General features: G+C 47.3%; 1 protein-coding gene across 5 annotated transcripts in view; it reads right to left on the bottom strand.

The window, feature by feature from the left end:
* Positions 1 to 8,721: 8,721 nt before the first annotated feature.
* LOC115328303 (high-affinity choline transporter 1) overlaps positions 8,722 to 23,327 on the bottom strand; it is a 70,551-nt gene continuing 55,945 nt past the window's right edge. For 4 of the 5 annotated variants that reach the window (XM_040218571.2, XM_040218584.1, XM_040218578.1 and 1 more), the window contains 3 exons: positions 22,539 to 22,668; positions 13,136 to 13,371; positions 8,722 to 9,333 (listed from right to left, as the gene is read on the bottom strand). In XM_040218571.2, coding sequence (XP_040074505.1) covers positions 8,779 to 9,333; positions 13,136 to 13,371; positions 22,539 to 22,668 — 921 coding nt within the window. In that variant the 3' untranslated portion in view covers positions 8,722 to 8,778. The remainder of the gene's footprint in view (positions 9,334 to 13,135; positions 13,372 to 22,538; positions 22,669 to 23,327) is intronic. The other variant, XM_040218592.3, reaches the window with a different exon arrangement.

Raw genomic sequence — 23,327 nt, 5'->3', positions numbered from 1 at the left:
CACTTGCCCGTACTCTCCTCACTATCCCCACACTACGCAGCACACTGTACGCAGATGACATTGCCCTTTGGGTCCACTCTGGCTCCGACCAACACATTGAAGTAACACTTCAACACGGCCTCAACCAAGTCCTACATCACATCGAACCTTTGCAGCTCCAATGCTCCCCACTCAAATCCGCTCTTCTCACCTTTACGCCGCCTCGTCACAAACCCCTCCAAAGCCCCCCCATCCAACTTTTTATACACTCTGACCCGATACCATACACACAACAAGTTCGACTTTTAGGCCTCACCCTCACACACAACAGATCACCCGCACCCACCCTCCAATACGTAAAGAAATATGTTACGTAAACCTTACACCTCATTAGAAGGATCGCCACTAGTCACCACGGCATCAAGGAACAGGACCGCCTCCGACTCGTCCACAGTTTTCTACTCAACCGTATCCTATACCAGCTACCCTACCTTAACCTTACACCCACCCAACTCGACTCCCTTGATGCGCTCCTCAGGAAGACATATAGACATGCTCTCCTACTCCCCCCTCACCCCGCAACGCACCGCCTGCTCGACCTCGGCATACACAACACTGTACGCGAACACCTAGACGCCCACCACATGTCCCAACTCACCCGCCTCGCGTCCTTACACACAGGGCACTACATTCTTAACACTATAAACATACTCCCCCCCACCATCCCAATCCCCCACTCCCCATTCCACCGCACATACGTAACCGCATTTGAGTCCACCCAATCCCTCGCCACATGCACCCAACTTTCCATAAAGCCCGGCGACTAGCACGAGCCAACATCCACGCCAAACTATACCCACCATCACCATGCACACTATACACTGATGCCACACCCTACCCTCACAAACCTGCACACTGTGTAACTGTTCTCGGCCAACATCCACCACCAAACGTCACGGCGGCCACCATCCTCACTACAAACGCAACCAGGGCGGAGGAAGCGCCCATTGCCCTTGCGCTCGCCCAGAGCCCCACCCCCCGATTCGTCCTATCTGATTCTCAGCAGTCCATCCGCAATTTTATTCGCGGCAATATCTCCCCCAATGGCCTTCCAAATTCTCACCAACAACCCTCCATCCGACACCGTGACCCTGCTGTGGACACCAGCCCACACAGGCGTAGGCGCTAATGAGATGGTGCACGTTCGTGCTCACGAACTTAACGACCGAGCCGCCGTTTCAACTGCGCCTACAGGCGATGCCCCTGCAGGCAAGCCTACCTCCCTCCTGCAATACAGGGATATTACCCTACACTACCGCCTCCTCCGCCGCCAATACCCACCTCCGCACCCCCACCTCTCCCAAGAGGCAGCACACATGCTGCGCCTCTTACAAACACACACTTTCCCCCACCGAACACAACTAATACACACTCACCCACACCTCTTTACCACCCCCGCCTGTCGTGCCTGCGGGGCATTCGACACTCATTACCATTCCCTTTGCGAATGCCCCGCAGACCCATATCCCCCTCTTCCTTCCCCTCACCTCTGGGAGCAGATGTTGCGCGACCCGCAGGAGTCAGCCCAAGTCCTAACCACCTCCCGGGCCCTGGCGATCGCGGCGGCCCTCTGGGCCTCCACCACCCCCAATACCTGATCCCGGAAAAATATTAAAGTTTCCTCCTCCTCCTCCTCCTGGATCACTGAAGCTTGCTGACGTTCCTCTGCCCTTTTCTCCAACACCAGTTACCTGCGAGACGACAACTGGTGTGTCCCGACCATTCGTACCACCAGCATTTCGTCGCGCTCTTTTCAACAACCTGCACAACAAGAGCCACCCAGGAATCCGTGCTTCACAGAAATTAATAACTGCTAGTTTTTTCTGGTCCAGCATGAACGCGGATGTCCGTTGCTGGGCACGAACGTGCGTGCAGTGCCAACGCGTCAAGATCACGTGACACACAATCACCCCCATCTCACCCTTCCGACCACCGGACTCCAGGTTTGCACACGTCCACATAGACTTATTGGGAACCCCTCCATCATCACGGGGAGCCCGCTATTTGCTGACGTGTGTAGACATTCACCAGATGGCCCGAGGCATTCCCCGTCCCTGACATGACAGCAAAGACAGTCGTTACAGCCTTCATCGACGGATGGGTGTCCCGTTTCGGCTGCCCTGCTGTAGTCACCACCGACAGGAAACGACAATTTCAATCCTCCCTTTTTGCCGCCTTCGTCACCGTCCTGGGCGTCGGACACATTCACACCACCTCCTATCATCCCTCGGCAAACGGCATGGTGTAACGGCTGCACCGCCAGTTGAAGGCAGCTCTCGCCAGCCGCGGGAACGTTGGGCAGACCATCTTCCCCTCGTACTCCTAGGCCTTCGCTCAGCGCTCAAGGCAGATCTTAGCTGTTCTACAGCCAAGTTAGTCTACGGCACACCACTGCGCCTACCTGGCGAATTCTTCTCTTCGTTTCCCTCCGAGTCAAGTGAAGACCCCACCGGCTACGTCGACGACTTACGAAAAACCTTTCGTCTCCTCAGGCCTGTGCTTCCAGCTCGACGGAGCCATCGAGACGTATTCGTGAGCCAAGTCCTTGAGACATGCTTGCGTGTTTTCTTACTTCGCGACCAGGTTCGTCGACCATTGTAACCGGCCTACGACGGCCCGTTGAGACTGCCGGATCGGCAAGCCAAGACCTTTACGCTAGACATAAACGGCCATCGTGACGTAGTCACGACCGACCGTGTCAAGCCGGCCTACCTAGAAGCCATACCTCCTGCATCCCCTGCAACCGCTCCTGCCCCGTCACCATCTTCGGCGCTTGCAACAAGAACCAAACACATCACATGGACCCTTCCAGGACCCACGGCTCCACAGAGGGGAGCCTTGTAGTGACACTCAAAGCCAGCCTACGCCGTGAACGACGACGACGACGTTCAGCTGCCTCTGAAGCGCCAGCAATAAAAGCAATTTGAATTCAAACGCTGTTCTAGCTGGTTCGTTTCGTCCCAGCTCCCAACAAATGATATGGTTCGTACACGTATGAATGCATGTTTTATTTTTTATACGATGCACAATTACTAGAAATTAGTTCTTATGGTAGCAGGAAGAACGGCAGAAATGCCCCAGTCGCTTGTATGAGATGTATTGAACTAACAAAATATGCACAGCTAGTACCGTAATTTGGAATGTTTATGGTTTTTCTTTATATTCTTTTCTTATTCCAGCTTTGCGTATTCGGAAATGCACCGCTTCCCAGGCAGCACACAGCATTGGGCCAACATTGGATTTGAGGTGGCAAAGAATGGCCCAACAATGGCCCAACTGAGCCATATGTTTCCCAATATTGGAAACACATTGGACAATACTGGACTATCAAAGCCAATGTTTTTCCAATATTGGTGATACGTTGGCATAGGCTGGTCAACATTGGACTGTCAAAGCCTATGGCTTTCCAATATTGGATATATGCCGGCATAAGTTGTCCAATATTGGACTGTCGGAACCACAAGCTTTCTGATAGTGGCTATACGCCGGCATAAGCTGTCCAATATTGGACTGTCTAAGCCAATAGCTTTCCTATATTGGATATACGCCGGCATAACCTGTACAATATTGGACTGTCAGAGCCAATGGTTTTCCGATATTGAATATACGCTGGCTTAAGCTGGGTAATATTAATCTGTCAAAGCCAAGAGTTTTCCAATATTGGTGATGTCCTGGTATAGGCTGGTCAATATTGTACTGCCATAGCCAATGGCTTATCGGTGTTTGTGTCGCCTAGGCTGTAGACCCGCGACCCTCTTTTTTGCATTGCAGAGGTAGGAAATTGGAAACGAGTCATTCATGAGCTTGCTCGGGCGAGAATTTTATTTAGCCAACTTCATGGGGCGTGCGTCGCCGGGGCTTTATAACCGCGATCACAAATACGTCCTTAGCTGCCTATAGGACTGTTGCAGTATTTTGCCGGCTGCTCTCCCTTCGCATTGCCTTAGCTCGGCGGTGACAACTTAATTCCGTTTTTTAGATTTAAGTATTTTTGTCTTTTCTCATGTATTTTGTATGTATACGTAGCGTTAACGTCTTCTCTTTGTCCGTGCCCCTGCCATGTTTGTATTTCTTTGTGCGTGCTCCATTTTTATATTTAATGTTTCTGTGCATATTTAGTCATTGTCGACGCAGGTGTTAACAAACATAAAGCCACCGCTTACGTCGCAACCGAAGTGACTTCTACTTTTAGTTTTACGAGAGTCTATCGCGCTATAAAGTCATATATTAAACTCGAGTGAAGTCTCAAGAGGGTTGCTTCGACTGCCAGTGCACATGTCATCAGTGTAGGCAGAGCAACGACGTAGCAATCGCGACGCGAGAGCATACTGCGCCTCGATCTGGCCGGCCGCGCTCGCTCTGCGGAAAGGTGAGCGTGGGACTCTCGAGCCCCGTTAGCTTACTGATGCTACAAGACGCTACTTTGTTGTCGCGAATCATTTGCCCTTCGAACGGTCGCGAAGCCGTTGCGCCCGGCGTACCCTACGCAGCATATTTCAGAAACCGTTCGCGCAGCATCGCAACCTTCTTACTGCGAGCGTCGGTGATTCATCGTGTGTTGAAAGTCGGACGATGTGCTGTTCGAGGTGTCTTTTATGTGCAACTCTTTCGTAAAAAAATTTGAAGTTTAAAAACGCGAACCTAACAGTGTACAAACAGTTTAAATTTATTGATAAAAAATATATTTACATATTTATAGATATATTTGTGTACATCGTGCGCAAAAAATAGTCGCGCTTAGTTCTTCATTCTAAATTGTAATGTAAGTTATACGACGCAAAACATACTGTCGTCACACTTGCCCCGTTTAGAACCACTTTTGGACTGGACAGTTTCTTTAGAAGTTCGAAAGCTGACCTTCAAAGAGCTGTCCTGTTAAATTGGTAATGAGAGCAAGGTAGACGCTATGCGTGTTTAAGGCCAATCCTGTCTCCGGTTAGGGTCACGTGACTACTGTCTCAAAGCTGGCGATAAGGCAGAGCACGGAACCTGCCTAAAGCACAAGGTCACGCATAACTTCTACTGCACTATCAACCTTGGGTAGAAGTAACAAATTCTCTCGCTCCGTTCATTGTTCAGATGCCCCTGAAGATAAGCCTTTGTAAGCGCACCCCACCCCCGTTCTGGCCTGCTTGCTTTGTACTCCTTCTCTCTTTTTTCTCTCTCTCCCTAAGCTGAAGGCGCGGTTGCTGTGCGTATTTGCCGGACTTGAATCCGCTCTCTGTGCGCGGGTAACGGCAGAAGTGTGATCATGTGGTTTGACGGATGACACATTACCCGTTGACAAACTCGGAATGCCTGCGTCGCAAGGACCGGACCTAGTTTCGCGCGTGATGCGGCCTGCGGGGTGCAGGCCCGCTGTGGATTTCGCTTCTGTGGTAAATGGTATCTCGTTCGAAAAGTCCTACCCGTGTCGATTTCTTCAAACAGGCCCAAGACATTCTTGTGAACAGTTTAGTGTCCGGTTCGGCAAATGGCAGCGTGTGCTACATTGTGTTGAATCTTCACGGATCACTTCCTTGTAGTTTTTGTGTTTGAGTGGTTGTTCTGCAGTGCCCGTGTTGACATATAAGTCGGATTACATCTTTCAAGTCCAGTATTTTCAACGTAAGTGTCCTGAAACCTACTTGATGATCATTGTCCGTTCTTGTATGGGCAATCTTCCGGATAACCTCTAGAATTGGGCATTGCCTATCTCCTGGCAGCTGGGAGAATAATTTTCCCGCAATCTTACCGACAGTCGCCTGCCATTATCTGTCTGAAATAATGTCACAACCGCAGGTAGAATACTGACTTTTTTATTCTACCTGCGTTTCGCAAAAACACGTTTCGTTGCCACCTTTCTGGTCGACATTTACGTTTCATCGACATTCGTTACGCGAATTGCGCGCTGTAGGGGCATTTCGTCGCGCGTGTATTCCTGAGGCGCGTGCTCACCGAACCAGCCCACCCTTTCACGCCGCTTCATGCTAATCTGAAGCGGTTCATTGCAACAAAAAAAGAAGAAAAAAAACATATTTTGAGTTTTTTTATGAAACATCGCGTGTTGATGAAACGATCTGTCTATGAAATGTAGTTCGATGAACTGATTGCACCGCCAATGAGGGGCGACTAGTGGTAGAATTTTGGCGAAACAATTCTGTCAGCTGCCGGGAGACTGGACACTACCCAAGAATTACCCCGGTTGTTGCTTGCTTTGCAGTCTTTTTAATTGTATCACAGCTGAGTAGTACCTCTTCACATATTACGAATTGCTGAGATTGTGCTTGTCTACAGAATAAGCTGTGTGTAATAAACTGTTAGGAGATTTCAAAACAATCCCTTGTGTCTGTTTACCTTCCTCTTTGCAAACAACTTGGCGAGGGCACTTGCAAAGAGCTGGACGAGTGCAACGATGGCCAAAAATCAGCATGACGGCCAACATTGGATCAGGTCGCGCTTCCAGTGTTGTCCAATATTACGCCGGTCTTCGCCAATGTGGGAGCACCTTGGCTGGAACCATGGTTTAGCGATGGCCCAACATTGACACCAATGATGGGGCCGACATCGGCTGGAACGATGGCTGAACATTGGCCCAACATTGGCACCGATCACTGGGCCAACATAGGAAAGGGTAGCGCTTCCAATATTGTCCAATATTGAGGCCGGTCTTTGCCAATGTTAGGCCAATGTCGGACCGACATTGGTGTGCTGCCTTGGTTAGTTTGAATTATCATTTCCAATTATAAGAGACACTGCTGCAGGTCCCCAAAAGGTTCCTCGGGCTCCAAACTGTCTACAACTGGACTCTTTGACAGCAGAAAAGAACAGGAGGAAGAGCAAGCATTCGAGGGGCTTTCCAGTGGTAGATGCTACACTAGTAGCAGAACACGTGGAACCTGTGAAGGGTGACAGTTTACGTGAGAAAAGCTTCTGGTAGTTCAGCGTCAGGACAATTCGATTAAGCTAAAATCAAAATTTTAGACCCTAAGGGACTAATAACGGGCTAGGCGCTTTCACTTGCGTTTGTTATACTTTACTTGAGAGATGATGTAAGCAAGTCCACAGATACCACCAGTGGAGTCCATCGAAATTGTGTCCGAATCCAGCAAAGATCAAACGCGAGCCATGTACATGAATAAATGTTCCTTGTTTTCTTTTACTTTGCCCCTGTACTTACGCACAAAAACAAAACAAGCGATATAGTATACATAACCTGCCGATTCATTCAGACCATCACAAGCATTGATTGTGTAAGATGAAAATCTATAGTGATACTCCTGCAATTGTGATATTTCTACATTTCCATATACCAGCTGCGATTCATGTGTTGCCTGCTCCGTCAACCTTGCCTGAAATGTTAGTTGAAGTTTCAGCCGTAGATATAGGCCATACCTCAATAAAGCCACATGTGAAAATTAACACTTCCGAAGAAAAACGCGAACAAAAATATTTGAATAGAAACAAGCGCGCCGACAGCTAACGCCGTCACAGCCATCATTGGTCGAATGGGGCGAGTTGGGAAAAAATTCTGTCCTCGGCCGTGACGACACCCCGGTTCGCCGTAAGGGGGCGCCACGCAAATGTATGGGACCTTTCACTCTATATTATTGTATTAACTCTATGTATTAAGCAATCTTCGTGGGGCTAATAGTTGGTGACAGATTAAGAGTTCAAAGGAAACTCCTCACTTCTTTTCCCTCCGGTGACCGCTCTGCACAAAGGAGAAGGTTTGGAGGAGCTCCGACTGAACTCTTAGCCTTAGCCTTTCCACAATGGCGCAACCATCTTGAACGTCGACACTTCTTGCATGCGCTCAAGCATTGCTTTAATCTCTCCATGCCTCTGGAAGGGGTTTAGGAAAAATGTGTGATTGTAACAAGTTTTTGTTTTGCCTTACCTATATTTTCTCGGTTATTCCAGGATGAAATGTTTTTTTGTTTTTTTTTTGCCGCGCATACCAGATGCGCTAACTACTTGAGTGATAACGACAGAAAACAGAAAAATATTATAGATGTAAAGCCGTAGTGCTGAAGTTAGTGCGTTCCCTATTGAGGGCCAGCGCAGGCCATATATTGGACTAGATAGCTGTGTCAGTGTTCAGCTGGGAGCCGTGGTTTCTCTCAGTGAGCGCGTGTTCCAGCTGCACACTAACGTAGCACTCGCACAACATATGTGCTCCGCAGTGGCCTTGAAGGGGAGGTGGACTAGATTCAGCCACCACGCATTTATTTCTTTGCTCCGTTCACCCTTAAGCTGAGACCAGAAGCTCCGCCTTCAGCGCGAGCTCGCAGGCTATTGCAGTGCTTTCGTTGCGCGTGCCTGCGCGTTCATTCTTGCTTTAGCGAGGGGAGAAAGCTCGCGCTGAAGGCGGAGCATCTGGTGTCAATTTAAGGGTGAACGAAGTATAGGGAACATTCACTGGCGGCCATAGATGTGTGCGCTACAGCTGAGCGCGTGCTGACGGCGAGCTTTCACAGTTCTTTCGCAACGTGCATTCCGCACCATCAAGATTGCCGGTCTTAGCAATCAACTAATGTGAGCTCGTTCTGAGCATGCGCTCTAAACTGCACCCACAAATATGGCGTCCAGTGAATACTGCCTATAGGTGGTATTGGGCTGCGTCGTTCAGAAAAGTAAGGAGACCGCCGTGTTTCGTCCATGAAGCTCGAAACTGTGACGTAGAAGAAAGAGGCCAATTGGTGACATGGAATATTTTCATGGACTTCACGTTGCTTTCCCAATACGCGAATGGGTCCCCTACACACTACTAAAGGCTTCCGTTGGGGGGTTTAGTGTACGGCTCGTGCAATTAGCGGGACGTTCTTGGTCATCCCCCTCAGTGTCCGCAGTCTCTTCCACGGGTACCGCCTTGACCTGGGCTTCTCCGGTGAACTGGCGGCGCAACAGGTCGTAACTTGGCGACAAGAGCACCACCCTGGAGACAGCGGACACGATGACCAGTGTGGCCAGACTGGCGAGCATGGCCACCGTTTTGATCGGGAAGAGCTGCAGCTGGGTCTCTTCGTCGAAGAGCGGGTAGCGGAACAGTGCCGGGATCCCCAGTATGGGCTCGCCCCCGATGGACCTGAGGGTGAGCCCGACCACGAAGGCTGCGAGGGACCCGTAAGCATTGCAGAGAGAAGGAAAGTACACAGCCGCCAGCAATTGCGGGAACAGCATCACGTACACCATGTCTCCCACAAGGAGGCATAGACCGTACGCCGAGTCCACAGTGATGGCCACGACGGACGACATGGCGGCCGTCAATGCTATGGAGGAACGCAGCACCCACACCTTTTCTCTTTCTGACGCCTGCGTGAATAGAATAAAATATGGTTACTGCTCTATAGCCAGGTTGCGGTCTCGATGATTGGCATGCTGGCTACTGTCTTGTGAATAGCAAAACGACAATGCGACAGGTTAATTGCAATGCACAAAAAAGGCAGAAGGACAAAAAGTATAAACTTTATACAGATCTCAAAACTTTGTCTGAACGTCCTTGCGTGCGTTTCCCGTAAAATTGAGCGGAAACATTGACATCACGATACACGGGAAAACCCGAATTGAACTCATGATCTAAAGTTTGCTGGAAAATGGATGTCACGTGACTTGTCGTCACGGGTCATACAGACCGACTCAGCTCCCCCGCTAAATATAGCGGCAAAATTGAGGTCACGTGACCTCTACACCAATGCATTTTCCTCGCTAAATTTGCGATCAAGTGGCGTCACGTGACGTAACGTCACCTAGACAGCTACGAGAAATCGAGGGCACGTGACCTACACGTCCCGACCTCAGTTTACCCGCTAAACCTAGCGGAAAAATTAACGTCAAGTGGCTCGCAAAAACATTAATTCAGATTCCCCACTAAATTTAGTGCGAAATTGACGTCACGTGACCAATACACCATATAAGTTACCCTCTAAATTTTCCGGGAAACTTCGAGTCTCGTGACGTAAACACAAATCCAGTTTCCCCGCTAAATTTAGCGGGGGAAATCGACATTATGTGACCTGAGGTCACATGACCTATTGAAGGATTCAGTTTCCCCGCTAAATTTGCAATAAAAATTAAACCACTTAACACATCAATTCCCTATAGTGCATTTTATGAATTAAAAGACCTTGAAGGATAAAGACTTGTTTTTTTTTTTTACTATTTGAAATTACTATCAATAATTTTATCTTCAGCATAGCGGTGTGCCCGTTACCGAAAATATGATATGAAATAGCGTTAGTCGTTAACTTGGAAGAAGGCTGACGCGTTACAGAGCTGCCTTACCATTTTACAAATGTAGCGTAATACCGGTGAGGTTACTTGCCACGACTAAGAGGCGTTACATTTACGTTAGTTTGTCGTTACTTTGTGTTTCACAGTTAGTATATAACAGCTGTCTATAATAAACCACCTCCATGAAGTTCGCCATTAATACACTTTTTCAGGGTGATTCTTAACTCAGCAGTGCCAGGGCATTACAGAAGAGGAGTTGGGTACAGATCACATTTATACAGGGTGTCACAGAACAAAATTTACAGTTTTTTTTACCACATAAATAAACGAGGCATCGCCGAACGCTCATTCTCTGCCCAAAGGTAGACCTAGAGGTACCAACCAGATTCCTAAGTTTCAGCCTGAATGGACACCTTATTCAAAAGTTATCAGTGAGTTTCTGAAAATTTCATTGGGAAAAAGGAGCTCATTTTCGCCCGTTTTCGGTTTCTGGCGCCATAGAGCCCCGAGTATTCGAAAACTCAGTCGGCCGCCATTTTCCCACTGAACTTTTCAGAAAATCACTTATAACTTTTGAATAAGATATCGGATCGGGCTGAAACTATGGAATCTGGTTGTGACCTCTAGCGCTACCTTTGGGCGGAGAATGAGCGTTCGGCAATGCCTAGTTTATTTTTGCGGTGAAAAAAAAAGTCCTGTAACTTTTTTTTTGCGACACCCCATACATTGAAATCTCACAGAAAGAGCAGCAGAAGCAAGCGACCAAGACTATAAATAAACGATTCAAAACAACACACAATAATAAGAGCTAAAATTTAAATAAACGCCAGAAATACATACACAGACACTCAGATTGAATTGATCAGGTTAATAAAAGACGCACTGTCGGCAGGATGTGTAATGTATGCGGAGCGCAAGTTCGTCTGATTCATGCACAGGTGTTGCGATGATGTCAGAATGCCGAGCTCTTAATGGCTGATTAAAAAACAACAGTGGGTCAACCTCGAACCATCTAGCATCGAGGTCTACAAACTATCCTTTCGATCAAAGCCAATCAGAGCTCCGCGTCGTTCTGTCGTCACCACAACTCTTGCGCAAATAGCAGACCACTTTCTCTTTGCATACGGTAAAACCCTTAATGCTCGGGAGCCCTTAATTTTTTGGAATTTCGCGAATTGAAAAATTCGCAAAATTTAACGGCACGCGAAAATTTCTATCTTTACGAGTTTCAATGCAGGCGTTTGGAATTCGCGAAAATTAGTGACCGCGATCACGTCCTCTGTGACTGATTCGCGAATAATAGGGGCCGAGGAAATAGAGGATTTTACGGTATCCTCGAACACGCGACGCTTTGCGACCGCGTTTCGGAAAACAGAACTTTGCTTCTAGCACTTGCCTGGGAAGAAGAAACCCCTTTGAAAAGAACGACCGCATGCACGCCCCGCATCGGACCCAAAATATACCTCTTTATGCATTTAAAGCTAATCCGGCAAAATAAATGTTATTTTATTCCTTCACAATCCAACATAGCTTTCCAACTAACGATACGTCAGCACCGGGCCACGGCTAACACATTTATTTTGGTTCAAAGCGGGGGAACGTCCACACTTCCAAACGGAGATATTATTATTTTTGTTGTTAACAGAACAAAATTTTTTCCTTAATTTTTTTTTTTTTTTTTTTTTTTTTAAGGGAGGGATGTGATCAGTTGGAGTATATAGGAACGCTGAGAAACTATTCGGCGAGCGGCGGCAGACTGCTGCCTTCTGAACGGATGCCTTTTTCCAGCGCGATGGCTTCTCAGAGTACGGCAACGGTGATCTTAGCAGCTAATATATAAAGACTGGACCAAGGACGCTTATAGGGTTCCGCGCAGCAATAATCTCGCTCCTTTTGGGCCAGGTCGTGGGAGCGTTAAAAGAGTCTTCCGAAGGAGTTTGTAATGACGCCACACATATGCAAGGCTTTGTTTGTGTTTCTCGCCACTTTTTCATAGTGTACAAAAAAAGATACAGTATACCCCACAAACAAATGTCCCCTGTGCACCGAAAAGGCTTCACTATATCACATCACGTGGGCATGCCCTAAGATTCAGGCTGCCCCCCCAGTTCCCAACCCAAACGCCGAGCAGTGGGAAGCTGCGCTGTCCAGCTGGGATCCGGACGACCAGCGTAATCTGGTCTCGCGGGCCCGTGCCGCAGCGACAGCTACAGGGGCCCTGGAATGAGGGCTCCTCTCGCCTCGGAAGAGCCAAACGAATTGTTTATTAAAAGTTTTTTCTCTCTCTCTCTCTCTCTCTCTTGTTTTCAATCATGCGGCTATTTTAATTCAAAACTAACGAGTAACGAATAACGCAATTTGACGGGGGATACTGTAAAATAATAACGAGCTTACTTTACTCGTTTGTCGTTTGGCATTCTAAAGAGAACGTTAGTACGTTATTAAAAAATAACGCGTTGGTTCGAACACTGTAGCGGGTCGATTAGTGTGCAAAGCTTGGCGAATTCTTCGCCTTGGGAGACATGTATGAAGATTTTAATGCGGCTTGTTATTAAAGCTGCCCCGATCAGCGGGAGACGATTAGCTGAGCCAGACAGCTTTCTCCGTATTTTCGCTTTATACCGGTAACATTTCTTTAGCCTTTCTATTGAAAGAAACGTTCTTAATTCACACTATTTTGTGGTTCCGTCCTCTCTTTTTTCGCAGAGTTTAGCGAATCTGCGTTAAAAAGAATCCGCACGCTCGTAAGGAACCAAGTCGCATCCCATGTCTCTCACACGTTACTTTCTCCCTCTCTCATCCCGTCAATTTAAAATAGGTTCTTCAAACCGGTTCCCTTAGAGGGACTGGTACCACGTAAAAGCCCGAGATCGACGATGCCGACCTTGGGTCGTATCAGCGGTACGTAGACGTTCTTTGTGAAGAGTGCTCCGGTGCTGAGCATGCAGGCGTCCGCCGAGGACATGGAGGCCGCGGCAACGGCCCCCTGCCCCAGGAAGGACACCGAGGCCGGAGTGAGGTGCTGCATCGTAAGGGCCAGTAGCAGGGACGACTGGGACTCATCGTCCAGCGGGGACACACTGCCGCCTCCAGCGCTGCTGTATGACGTATCTTGCCACCCTTAATAGAAGGGAGGTAAAGCTTATCAGGGCCTTAGCGTTGGTTTTTTTACATCATCAAACTGAGGCCAACGCCAGGCTCAGGTTAGAAAACGAATGAAGCGTCTGCTGCGACTCGTGTCAGTGGCTACAATATAGTTGTAGTGCTTGGCAAAAGAGTCGGAAAACAATGAGCCACCACCGTCGTCGCAAGTGGAACGCTTCGCCGCTAGGTGAGCCACTGAAACAGGGTTGTTTGTCTCCGCCACTGCTGTGCCAATTGTACAGGCACGGCAGGGCGGCGAACCACCGCCTCAGCCCTCTGTCGAATTTTAAGGTTGCCACAATATTTTCAATAAAACGCTACTTTGTTGGCAATGAAATCGAGTTTCTTTTCTGAGTCACCGCCGTTATCATCACAGAAAAATGTTACTTCTTGAGACACAGATTGCATACCTTTGAGTAGCACGACGTCACATTTGCTGTACACTTTTTTCGTCAGGTAACAAGAATTCACCCTTTTCTTAGGTCAGTGTCAGCAGGGGCTTTGTTAAGGTAGTACAGTGTTTCGCGTCGCCGAGGCGGCGTTTCAAAGTGAAACGTCTATAGGCTTAGTTTTCTGGTCAAGTAAAGCCTTAAAAAGAGTAACCCTGAATTTCTCCGTTAAATTAGCGAAAAAACTGACGTCACATGGCTTCATGTCATGTAATCCCATACATCAAATCAGTTTCCGCGCTAAATTAAGCGGAAAACGGGATGTCACATGACATCGTCACTTGACCTTTACGCAAAGTTTGCTTCCCCACTAGATGTATCGGAAAATTGACCTCACGTGATCTCATCATCAATTCCGCTTCCACAAAAAATTTTGCGGGGAAAATGACGTCGCATCACTACGTGCCACTTGATCAACGCACAAATTCAGTTTCCCCGCTAAATTTAGCGGAAATTTTGACATCACGTGACATGACGTGACCTATACGCCCATTCAGTTTACCCGCTACCAGTCATTCCCCATACTCTGCGAACCCAGGCCCACCCGACGGGGAAAGTCAGGGGTTCAGTGAGTCAGTGAGCTGGAGAGCAGGCAAAGGGGTGGAGAGGAATGGGTGGAGGCAATGGGGTGAAACCATCTGTAGTGGATGAGAGTGGTGAAGAAACCCAGAGTCCGAGCTTGAGAACGTTACTAGCCTGGAAATTACAAGTGCTAAACCAAGAACGTGACACGTTGCAACACAATTGAAAAGCATTTTCCGATATGTTTTTTTTTTCAGAATGCTTTTATATGTTGCGGTATGTGCCAAACTTTGTTTTTCCAACACAAATGAAAAGTATATTTTCTACGGAAGTTTGGTGTCCAGAGATCATCTCATAACCCGAGGGCGAGAATTTCATGACACGACATTTCACGCGGCCAGCAGAGTCTCCAAGTGCTCCTGCTAACAACGGCAGGCCGTTCACATAAGCTGTACAGAACATACCCTGTTGGAGGTTAAGATGCCGGACAAGCTTCACCCGCCAAACCCACCAGCCTTTTCGCTTCGCAGCGCAGACACCGCAAGGGAGGTGAGGCCCGAGGAGAAAAGGGTGGTGGGCTTCGCGATAAAATCTTGCCCTGGGTTTCTTCACCTGCAACAAAGCATTCGTGACTCCAGCGACCTTCAAGAGATGATGAACCGAAGTGTAGAGCTCACAAAACAAGGCTGGAGGGGGGGGGGGGGGGGGGGTGTTGCGAAATGAAAAAAATAAAACATTACTCATACCCCAATATCTCTACCGGGTGGCTGCATTTTTATAAAGGAGTTGCGCGATTGAACACGGCCGACGGCACAGACGAGATATGTGACGTTGTGATTCTCATTCCTTCTTTTCTTCGCTTGGCCCCCTGGAGAGGACTAACCGAAGCGAGGAGGACAGAAGCGAGGCCTGTTCCCCTTCATCTTAACTGTTCTAAGAGAATCTGGACGTCACATTGCTCGCTTGATCGCGCCGTTTTTTAAATGAAATACCGCCTTCCGTTTAAGATATCGATGTGTGACTGATCTTTTGTAGTTATTATCGTCCCGTTCAACACTTCTGCTGCCTTATTTTTGAAAATCCATCAGTTCCGCATCTCTTTAAGGGGTCGCCACTATCGGCCAGATATGGTGGTCTTAAACAGGTCGTGCCTTACCCACTGATCTTTATCGGCCCGATGCTCTCGGCAAGGGCGCGTTATAGCGTACACAAGACGCGACCATAAAAGAGGCTCCTCCGCTAGGATACGCGAAACGCGACCACTTAATGCTGACGTGAAGTGGCATCCCAGCATCTTAACACGCACCTTTTACAGGCGTAAACGAGCGTCTGGGAGCACCGTTCCTCAGCGCCTGCTCATGGTTCATGCACACTTGCATAGCGTTTGAAAGGATGGAACGCTAAGCACAGCGGAAACGCGACCTAGAAATATCTGATGTTGCTCGCCAGGGACGCTGTTCAAAACTTGAGAGCTTCGTGTCTATTGTAGTAGGCTGGATCGTGGATCGAGGATTGTCTTGCTGTGGTCGTGCGGCACCAACGGCAGCCATCACTTGATACCTGCTAATGCGTGCGACTCTGTGGGAGAAACGCGAAAACTGCAATTTCATGCCTTAGTAGGTTGTTCTCGACGATGAAACTTTTATCCCCTTTTCCGGTAATGACAGTGCATCATCAGGGCGAAAATATTAAAAGCGCTGGAGTAGCGATTTTTTGAAGAATGTTTTTGGGTTGAGGGTTGCGACTTCGTAGTGCGTAAACTGTAACGCAGTTCATAAGACAAGGATTGCCAAGAGTCAATATGGAGTTGCTCATGATCTCAAAGTCATCATAGTTTGGCAGACGATAAGTTCGAAGCCTTTTACTGGGGACATTGACATCGTTTCCAGCGCTTGTAAATAGTAGTTCCTATACAAGCTTTTGCTTTGAACTGCAGTGAGGGGTTCTGTGAAGAACTAAAACTCAGAAAGTGTAGTTAATTTGTTGAACGTGTAATGTATTTAGCAACTGAAGCAAGTGACGCCGGCAAAGTTCATATTGTTCTTTATCAGTGTTCGAAAGTTTAATGAATGTGGATTCGGTCTCCAAGCACCCGATATAATGATCGCAGAAATTCACAAAGTACTTGCCTTCAAGCACCGCCTAGAAGCTTCAATATTCCTAATTCTGTGTGTTTCTACCATTGACTTGCGTGTATTGCCTGGTGCCAAGCAAAGGGCGCCGGTGGTGCCATGGAGGGGCTCCCTATTCGTGATCCAGCCTACTATAATACAGATCAGTAGCTGTGCCATGCGCCACCTCAACGCACAACGTTCGTGTTCCAGCAGGAAAGCAGTGTACTCAAATGGTTTGCCTCTATTTGTATTCACTACGCTTCAAAACTACAGCGATATGCTGGTGTAAGCGAGCTTCCAAAGTCTTGTTCCTCTTGTCATAGAAAGACTGCGGTGCTGATGAAGGTTGATAAACATAAAATGTCTATTTCACGCGGCTGCTTGGGTTGCGTTCACAGCGACCTGATTAGCACGCTGACACGACAGTACCGACAGAGTCACCGGGACTAGTGTTCGGTCGCGCCAGCAGTCGACGACATGTAATCACGGAAGCCACAAGGAACGAGCGGAAATAGCGAAAGGACCTGCTTTGTTCAGTTCATTGTTTTCGCGTTAGGAGCTGTCCGTTTTACTGGAGTCGCAAATAGGTACCGTTACCGTGTCTCCAGCTTTGGCGGCGTATTCGGAAACCCCGGATCATCTTTCCGAGGTTCGAGACGCTAGATGAAGTAGCTCTGAGCGCGAGTGATGTTTGTCCGCTAGCATGCACACGGCAGCATCGTGAGAATCTCCGCGAAGTAGCCAATCGGCTCCCGGAACGCCAAGTGTATGTAGCACCATAGCCTCCTCTATACTCAGACAGCCTGGCAGTTCAACGACGGAGCCATAGAGTTCCCAGTCGCAGATTTATGCGCGAGGATCTGGTAGCACAGAGCCTCAAGGAGCCATTTTTCGGGGAACCTGTACATTACACTCCAAAAAAAAAAGGGAGTAGTACTTCCTCCCTTAAAGGAGGAACTCGCGTGTATTATATATTGCTCTACAAAGGGAGGAAATTTCCTCCTACAAAACGGGAGGAAATTTCCTCCCTTAGGAAGGGAGGAAAGTTGCCACCTATTGTTGCTCGTGGAGAAAACGTTCCTCCCCTAAGAAGGGAGGAAAATCGCCACCTTTTTTCGCCCAATGTAGGAAACTTTCTCCCCTCGTGTAATTCATATAACTTCCACCAGATGGCGCTCAAAACAGAAAAAAAAAGTTGGTGAAGTGCCAATTTGTTTTCCAATGTCACCAGGATGGAATGTCTGTACTACCATTTCTTAAAAGTGGACTCTTCCCGAATGAATAGTTGACCTTGTCTTCCGGATTTGTTGCTTCGTTCCTTCGCCGAATCGTCATTTCAGTGTCCTTTCTTGCGCGGGAATCAGGTTTTTGAAAAAATAAAAAAAAAATATCGCGTGTTCCCGCAAGCCGGTCGTGGTCCCGATGTTGACGGACTACGACGTGTGTCGGACGGCAGTCGCTCGCCGCAACGCAGTTCTCGTTCCTATCGACTGGATATGCCCTGTTCTGTTTTACACAGAACTAAAATAAACGCCGCGCGGATTACCTTTCGCTGTATGTTACGTACGCTTTATTTCAAGAGTATATGTTTCTCGCGGAGGTGACGGGGCTAGGAACGTATAGACGTGTCGACTCGAATAGAGCAGTGATCTTAGCAACTACGTGATTAAGGAAAAAAAAGTTCCACGCTTATGACGATTATTTCTTGTGCGCCCTACTTGTTACTAAAGTTAAAGCAAATAGGCAGGCGAGCTGTTTAAGAATAGATAGTTTCGTGTCTGTCCGTCCTTTTTTTGTTCCCCCGCTCCAGGGTCACTATGTCTACTTGTCATGTAGCAAGTAACGCGACGAAAGCGGTCGTACTTGCCATGCCAGTGATAGGTCGCCACCTGTACTTATCGCAGCTGCAAGGTTTCATCCACAATGAATAAGCGCGATCTCGAAGCGGGCACATACGGAGTGATTCTTGCGAGGCGCACGCCGCGCTACGCGCCTCGCTTTTTGTTTTGTTAAACTAGTGTACCTCCGCTAGCCCCCGCAGCTCCGCTTTTTCTCTCCTAGCACCGCGCATGGGCAGTAGTGGGATTGCTCTTGGTGACGGTAAACAATCCCTCAAGTTGCCGTCACCGCCATTGAACATCTTCGCGGCGGCAGCGGCGGCTAACCGCGGCTGCCGCCGCGAGCATGGGGGAGGAATTTTCGTTCCTTTTTCAAGCGCCACCAGCTTGCGCTGCATCTAAATAGGCGAAAAGGAGGAACGGGTGCGATTTCCTCCCTCCCGTAGGCGACAGGGAGAAAAATCACTTTTTCCTCCATTTCTCCTCTCTTTTTTTTAGAGTGTAGTGCACAGCTTTTGCAGCGGTGAGGACCTGAACCACACTTGTTCGCTCGAGAGAAGTGTGTTTCGGCGCCTCGCCGCAGCGGGGCGCCCGGTCACATGGCTCTCCTTTCATCTGTTGTCTGCCGCTCCTCCTTTTCCATTTCGGCGGCCGCTTCTCGTTGCGATCTGCGTCGCTTTGTGAGTATATAGGAGGCTATGGTACCACACATCCTCCGCGTGATGCTTGTGGTGTCCCCAAGGCGTCTACACGTGTCAGATTGTTTCATCTAATCTCTGGCACTAGAGAAAGTGTCTTGGCCAAGCACGTTTTGGCGATTCCCGAGATTGTTGAAATTCGTGTATTTTTTCCGGCTCTTCAACAAACCACAGCTTCTTTCTTATTGTTAAGGATCTGAGCCGTGGGTCCTGGCCTTATGGCGGCGAGGGTAGTATAGGACGTCTGATTGGTGGAGAGCGCATTTGTTGAAATTGTATGAACACAGCAAGCTTAAGATGCCGTTCACATCACTTAAATAAATTGTGCAGCGGTTAGAAAAAGATGTCATTTTCCCTAAATTATTGAATGATGCCTACTTGTATGCCAATTTTAAACGTTCAAAAAACACTCACGTCATAAAAAAAACCGTTTTTGGCCGAAAAGTTTTAAAAATAAATTCAAAACGTAAAAAAGGAAAAAAAACAGATATTTTTTTGATGTCGGGCGTGGTAGACCGCTATATTTGGGACCTTTTGTCTGGCTGCGAGGAGATCGACGAAAGCGTCTGGCGCTTGCAAGCGTTTCCGCATTTGCGCCCGCCTTCCTTCCTGACACGTAACAACAGAACGCATGCTCACTTACCAGAAGTCTTCTCAGGACGCGTCCGCCATTCGATCATTAAACTTCTCCACGGTTTGAGTTGCTCCCTCTCTTAACTCTGGACTTTTTAGGCGGACCATGTTAACACGGCGCCCTCACGCGCTCGCCATGTGCGGACGCACGACGGCCTCGAGAGGCCGTTTTGCCAGGCACTGAAACTAAGCAGGAGGCACTGCCCGTGTTAAATGAGCGAGTACACGAGTCGCAGTTGAACTCAGATGCAACACTCAAATCCAATGTGTGTCCGTTCCGATCTCCAGTACTTGAGCATTAGGTAATAGACAGGAGCGATTTGGGGAAAACTGTGAGCTCTGGTGGCAGTGGCTCCAAGAGAAAGAACAAGAAAAAAGTGACGCGGATAACGAAAAGAAAAAAAGTGGAAGATGCGTTAGGCGTGTTGGTATTCCCACGAAGCGCTGAATATTGCCAATTCTTCATTATTCGCGACTACAATTCACTATAGGTGGCGCCACTCGTTTTCCAAAAAGGCGGTTATAGTGCTGGTTGGAGGTGTGTGCCGGGATATACCAGTTGCTGGGCCTGTCTCGTGCGCTGGCTTCACTGAGCGACACAACTTATTCCCGCTTCTACACGGAAGCTAGAGTGCTATGAGCGCAGGTCATCTCTTTATCCTGAGAACAAAAACGGTTCGTAGCGTAATATTGACTCCGGGAGGCCGTTTTAATTTTGGAACGAAACCGAAACTAACGTCTATTTTGGATTTAATTTATTACTATAGGGGGTAATTTCTGGTTCTTTCATAATTTATTAAGTGTCTCACAGCGTATTTATTCAGTTAAAGAAGTTCTCGGAAAGTTCATTTCGTGGCATACGTGTCCGATCCAGGTATATAAAATATTTCGAAGAGTCCAGTCACCCTTTAAATACAGCGCCTTTCATACACCTTCGATCAACATAAGGTATTGTATTTGATAATAATAGCAGTGCTCATATTTGTGCGTTCCTGCTGCCTTTTCTTGCTCAGATATTTTTAATGTAAAATATGTAACCGTGGGTCTTTTAACTAGCTATTGGGTTTTAACACGATTAATTGCTTTAACACTACTCACACACAAAAATAACAGAATCAATCCAAAATTTACAAAATATCCCCACGGGTAATGCCTTTATGATATGCTCAGAGAACTTATAAATTAAGAAAAGCAGTTCTCAATACAAAAACCCAAAGACGGAATGTAAATCAAACAACAGAAATGTAATTTTTCTTAGGAAACACGAGGCGCATATTACTTTATATAACATCAAGTGTTTGACTGTTTTTCGACCCCGATAACGATGTCAGTTTTTCTAATGGTAAAAAGAAAACAAACTTATACCGTTATGAGAAGCATTATGGTTAAATTGCATATTTTTTGTGATCGTGGCGTTTATTGGGGGCCTACATTGCCTCAGTTTGTATTGATAATAATAATACAAATAAGATATTTTAATACGCAGTTTGAAACTGTAATATAATTTGTTGCTTCTGACCTTATTTCAAACGCGCGAACAAGTATGGCAATCAAAAGTGTGCCAATTATCATCACTATTGCCAATTGCAGAATTATTATCTGACAAGCTATAATATAAGATAATAAAAAATGAAAACGTTCTAGCTAATCTGAAAGATCCACGTAAAACATCATTAACTGTGGGTAAAGCATCTGGTACTATCAGAGTCACGACGTTTTGGCAACCGGCAAAGCTTCCAAAGTAGGCGCCGATCCTTCCAGACCAAAAGCCCCAAAATAAAAAAATTAAAAAAATAAAATAAAAGAGCAAATTCTCTTCTTGTATTTTTTTTTTTTTTTAGTACCTATTTTTATGAACATTTAGTCTCTTTTATTATTACGCGACGTCGGTTTGTAAATCTCAACCTTTCCAGTTCGAAGGAATGCTTGCACGTCTGCTCATTGCAGAACGTTTCGAAGGCGTTGGAAACTGATGAAACAAAAGCGAGATTTAGTATTGGGTATACGAGCGAAAGCAAGGATTGTTTGTTTGCGTTAACATTGCGTGTTCCACATTGCAAGTGCGCGAAGCCCAAAATTTCAGTCTTGGATTGGCGCATGGCGACGACGTGTATGCGCAGCGTGGAGCAGGCAAATCTGACGCAAACGTACAATGCTTGCATTTATTTCTGTACGCAATACTAAAACTATATAACAAGGTACAATTTTATACACGCTGCAGCACTACTTTGGATCACCGAAGAGTTGTTTGCATTTAGAAATGACATTTCGCGAGCCAACGTCGCGAACAGTTCAGCCGTCTCCGCTGAGGGGAAGATCGAGGAGACCCTCACTAGAGAGCTCCTCGTATCCGCCGCGGGAGGGCGAGCGACGAGCCGGAAACGCAAGTATCCAGTCGAAGTTTAAGTGTTTTCTTTTTTTTTTTTTTTTTTTACAGCGGGGTTGTTAAGGGCTAGGTTCCCCAGGATCGTGTCCATATATTTCGACACAAACCTACCTGGACAGCTACCGTCATCTATAAGCGACGGCGGAAAGCACACAACCAGTATGGTTTCCGCCGTCGCTCGTAGATGGCGCCAACCTTTTCAGCTATAATAGAAGAATGGATAGTTGGGCGCGTTGGTGGGAATTCATTGTAGGAAACAGCGCGAAAAACAGACGACGACGAAGAAGAAGCACACAGTCTATCGAGTACGGCTCCGCTGGTCTTCCTTCTTCACAAGAGTGGAAAGGCTGTTATGTTTTTGTTTTTTTGTTAAATCTCGTAACATGAGCTTAGGTACTCACCTCGCAAGTCGTATATTGCGGCTTCTTTTTGTTTCGCAATGCCTCACGAGCGCTGTGGGGATAAAAGTCGCCGCCAATTTTTGTCAGAACCAAGGAACTTACGGGCAGTCCTGGCGACGAGTCCCAGAAGCAGCACAGGCACGCACAGGATGAGGGAGCCCACGCCGCCGACGTAACAGATCGCTTTGGCCCGGAACTCGGTCTTCGCGGACAGCACCCTCTGCAACACGTTCTGGAATATTTGCCGACGCGCAAATGTGAGAGGATTCCAGAAGAGTGGTTGTTTAGGCGAATTGGTTTGACATCTTATGCAATCTTTTGCGCAGCAAGGACGAGGACAAAAGGAAGAACAGGGCGCAACAAGGGGCAGGGTATTGGTATTTGGGTTATCACCCTTCGTGATCATGGACGCGAGAAAAAACAAGACACTCTAAAGACGAGCTCACACTCATAATACATTATGCAAATGAACTGCGGACACTACCCTAGTTACAGAAGCGATCTCAACTGATATTAAGCCAACGATCGTTGGCAGCTCCCAACTGTCTTTGAGTTCAACTAAGTTGTCCGGTGTACACAATACATGGACCTAACAACTCCAGTTGAGATGCGCTTCATGGAGCACAGTTAAAACCGAAACGAAACCAAAATTGATGTCGCATTATCTTGTTTTAAAAAGTGATGCTAATAAGGTCTATGCACAGTTTTCATTTATAATGAACGTATAAAACAGAATAAGATTGACTCATTTGTCGTTTTTAGAGTAAAGGAGCGATAATCACAACGTTTCACACGAATTCAAGCAAACTGTCTGAGGAAATGTTCCGAACACAAATGTATGAAGCCAACATGCCTGACGCTGACGCGCACGCATCGACATTGTCCGAGAAA

Source organism: Ixodes scapularis, unplaced genomic scaffold (genome assembly GCF_016920785.2).
Source record: "Ixodes scapularis isolate PalLabHiFi unplaced genomic scaffold, ASM1692078v2 PGA_scaffold7__128_contigs__length_106722199, whole genome shotgun sequence".
In the NCBI taxonomy this organism is placed as follows: Eukaryota; Metazoa; Arthropoda; class Arachnida; order Ixodida; family Ixodidae; genus Ixodes; species Ixodes scapularis.
This window is presented reverse-complemented; position numbering and strand designations above follow the sequence as displayed.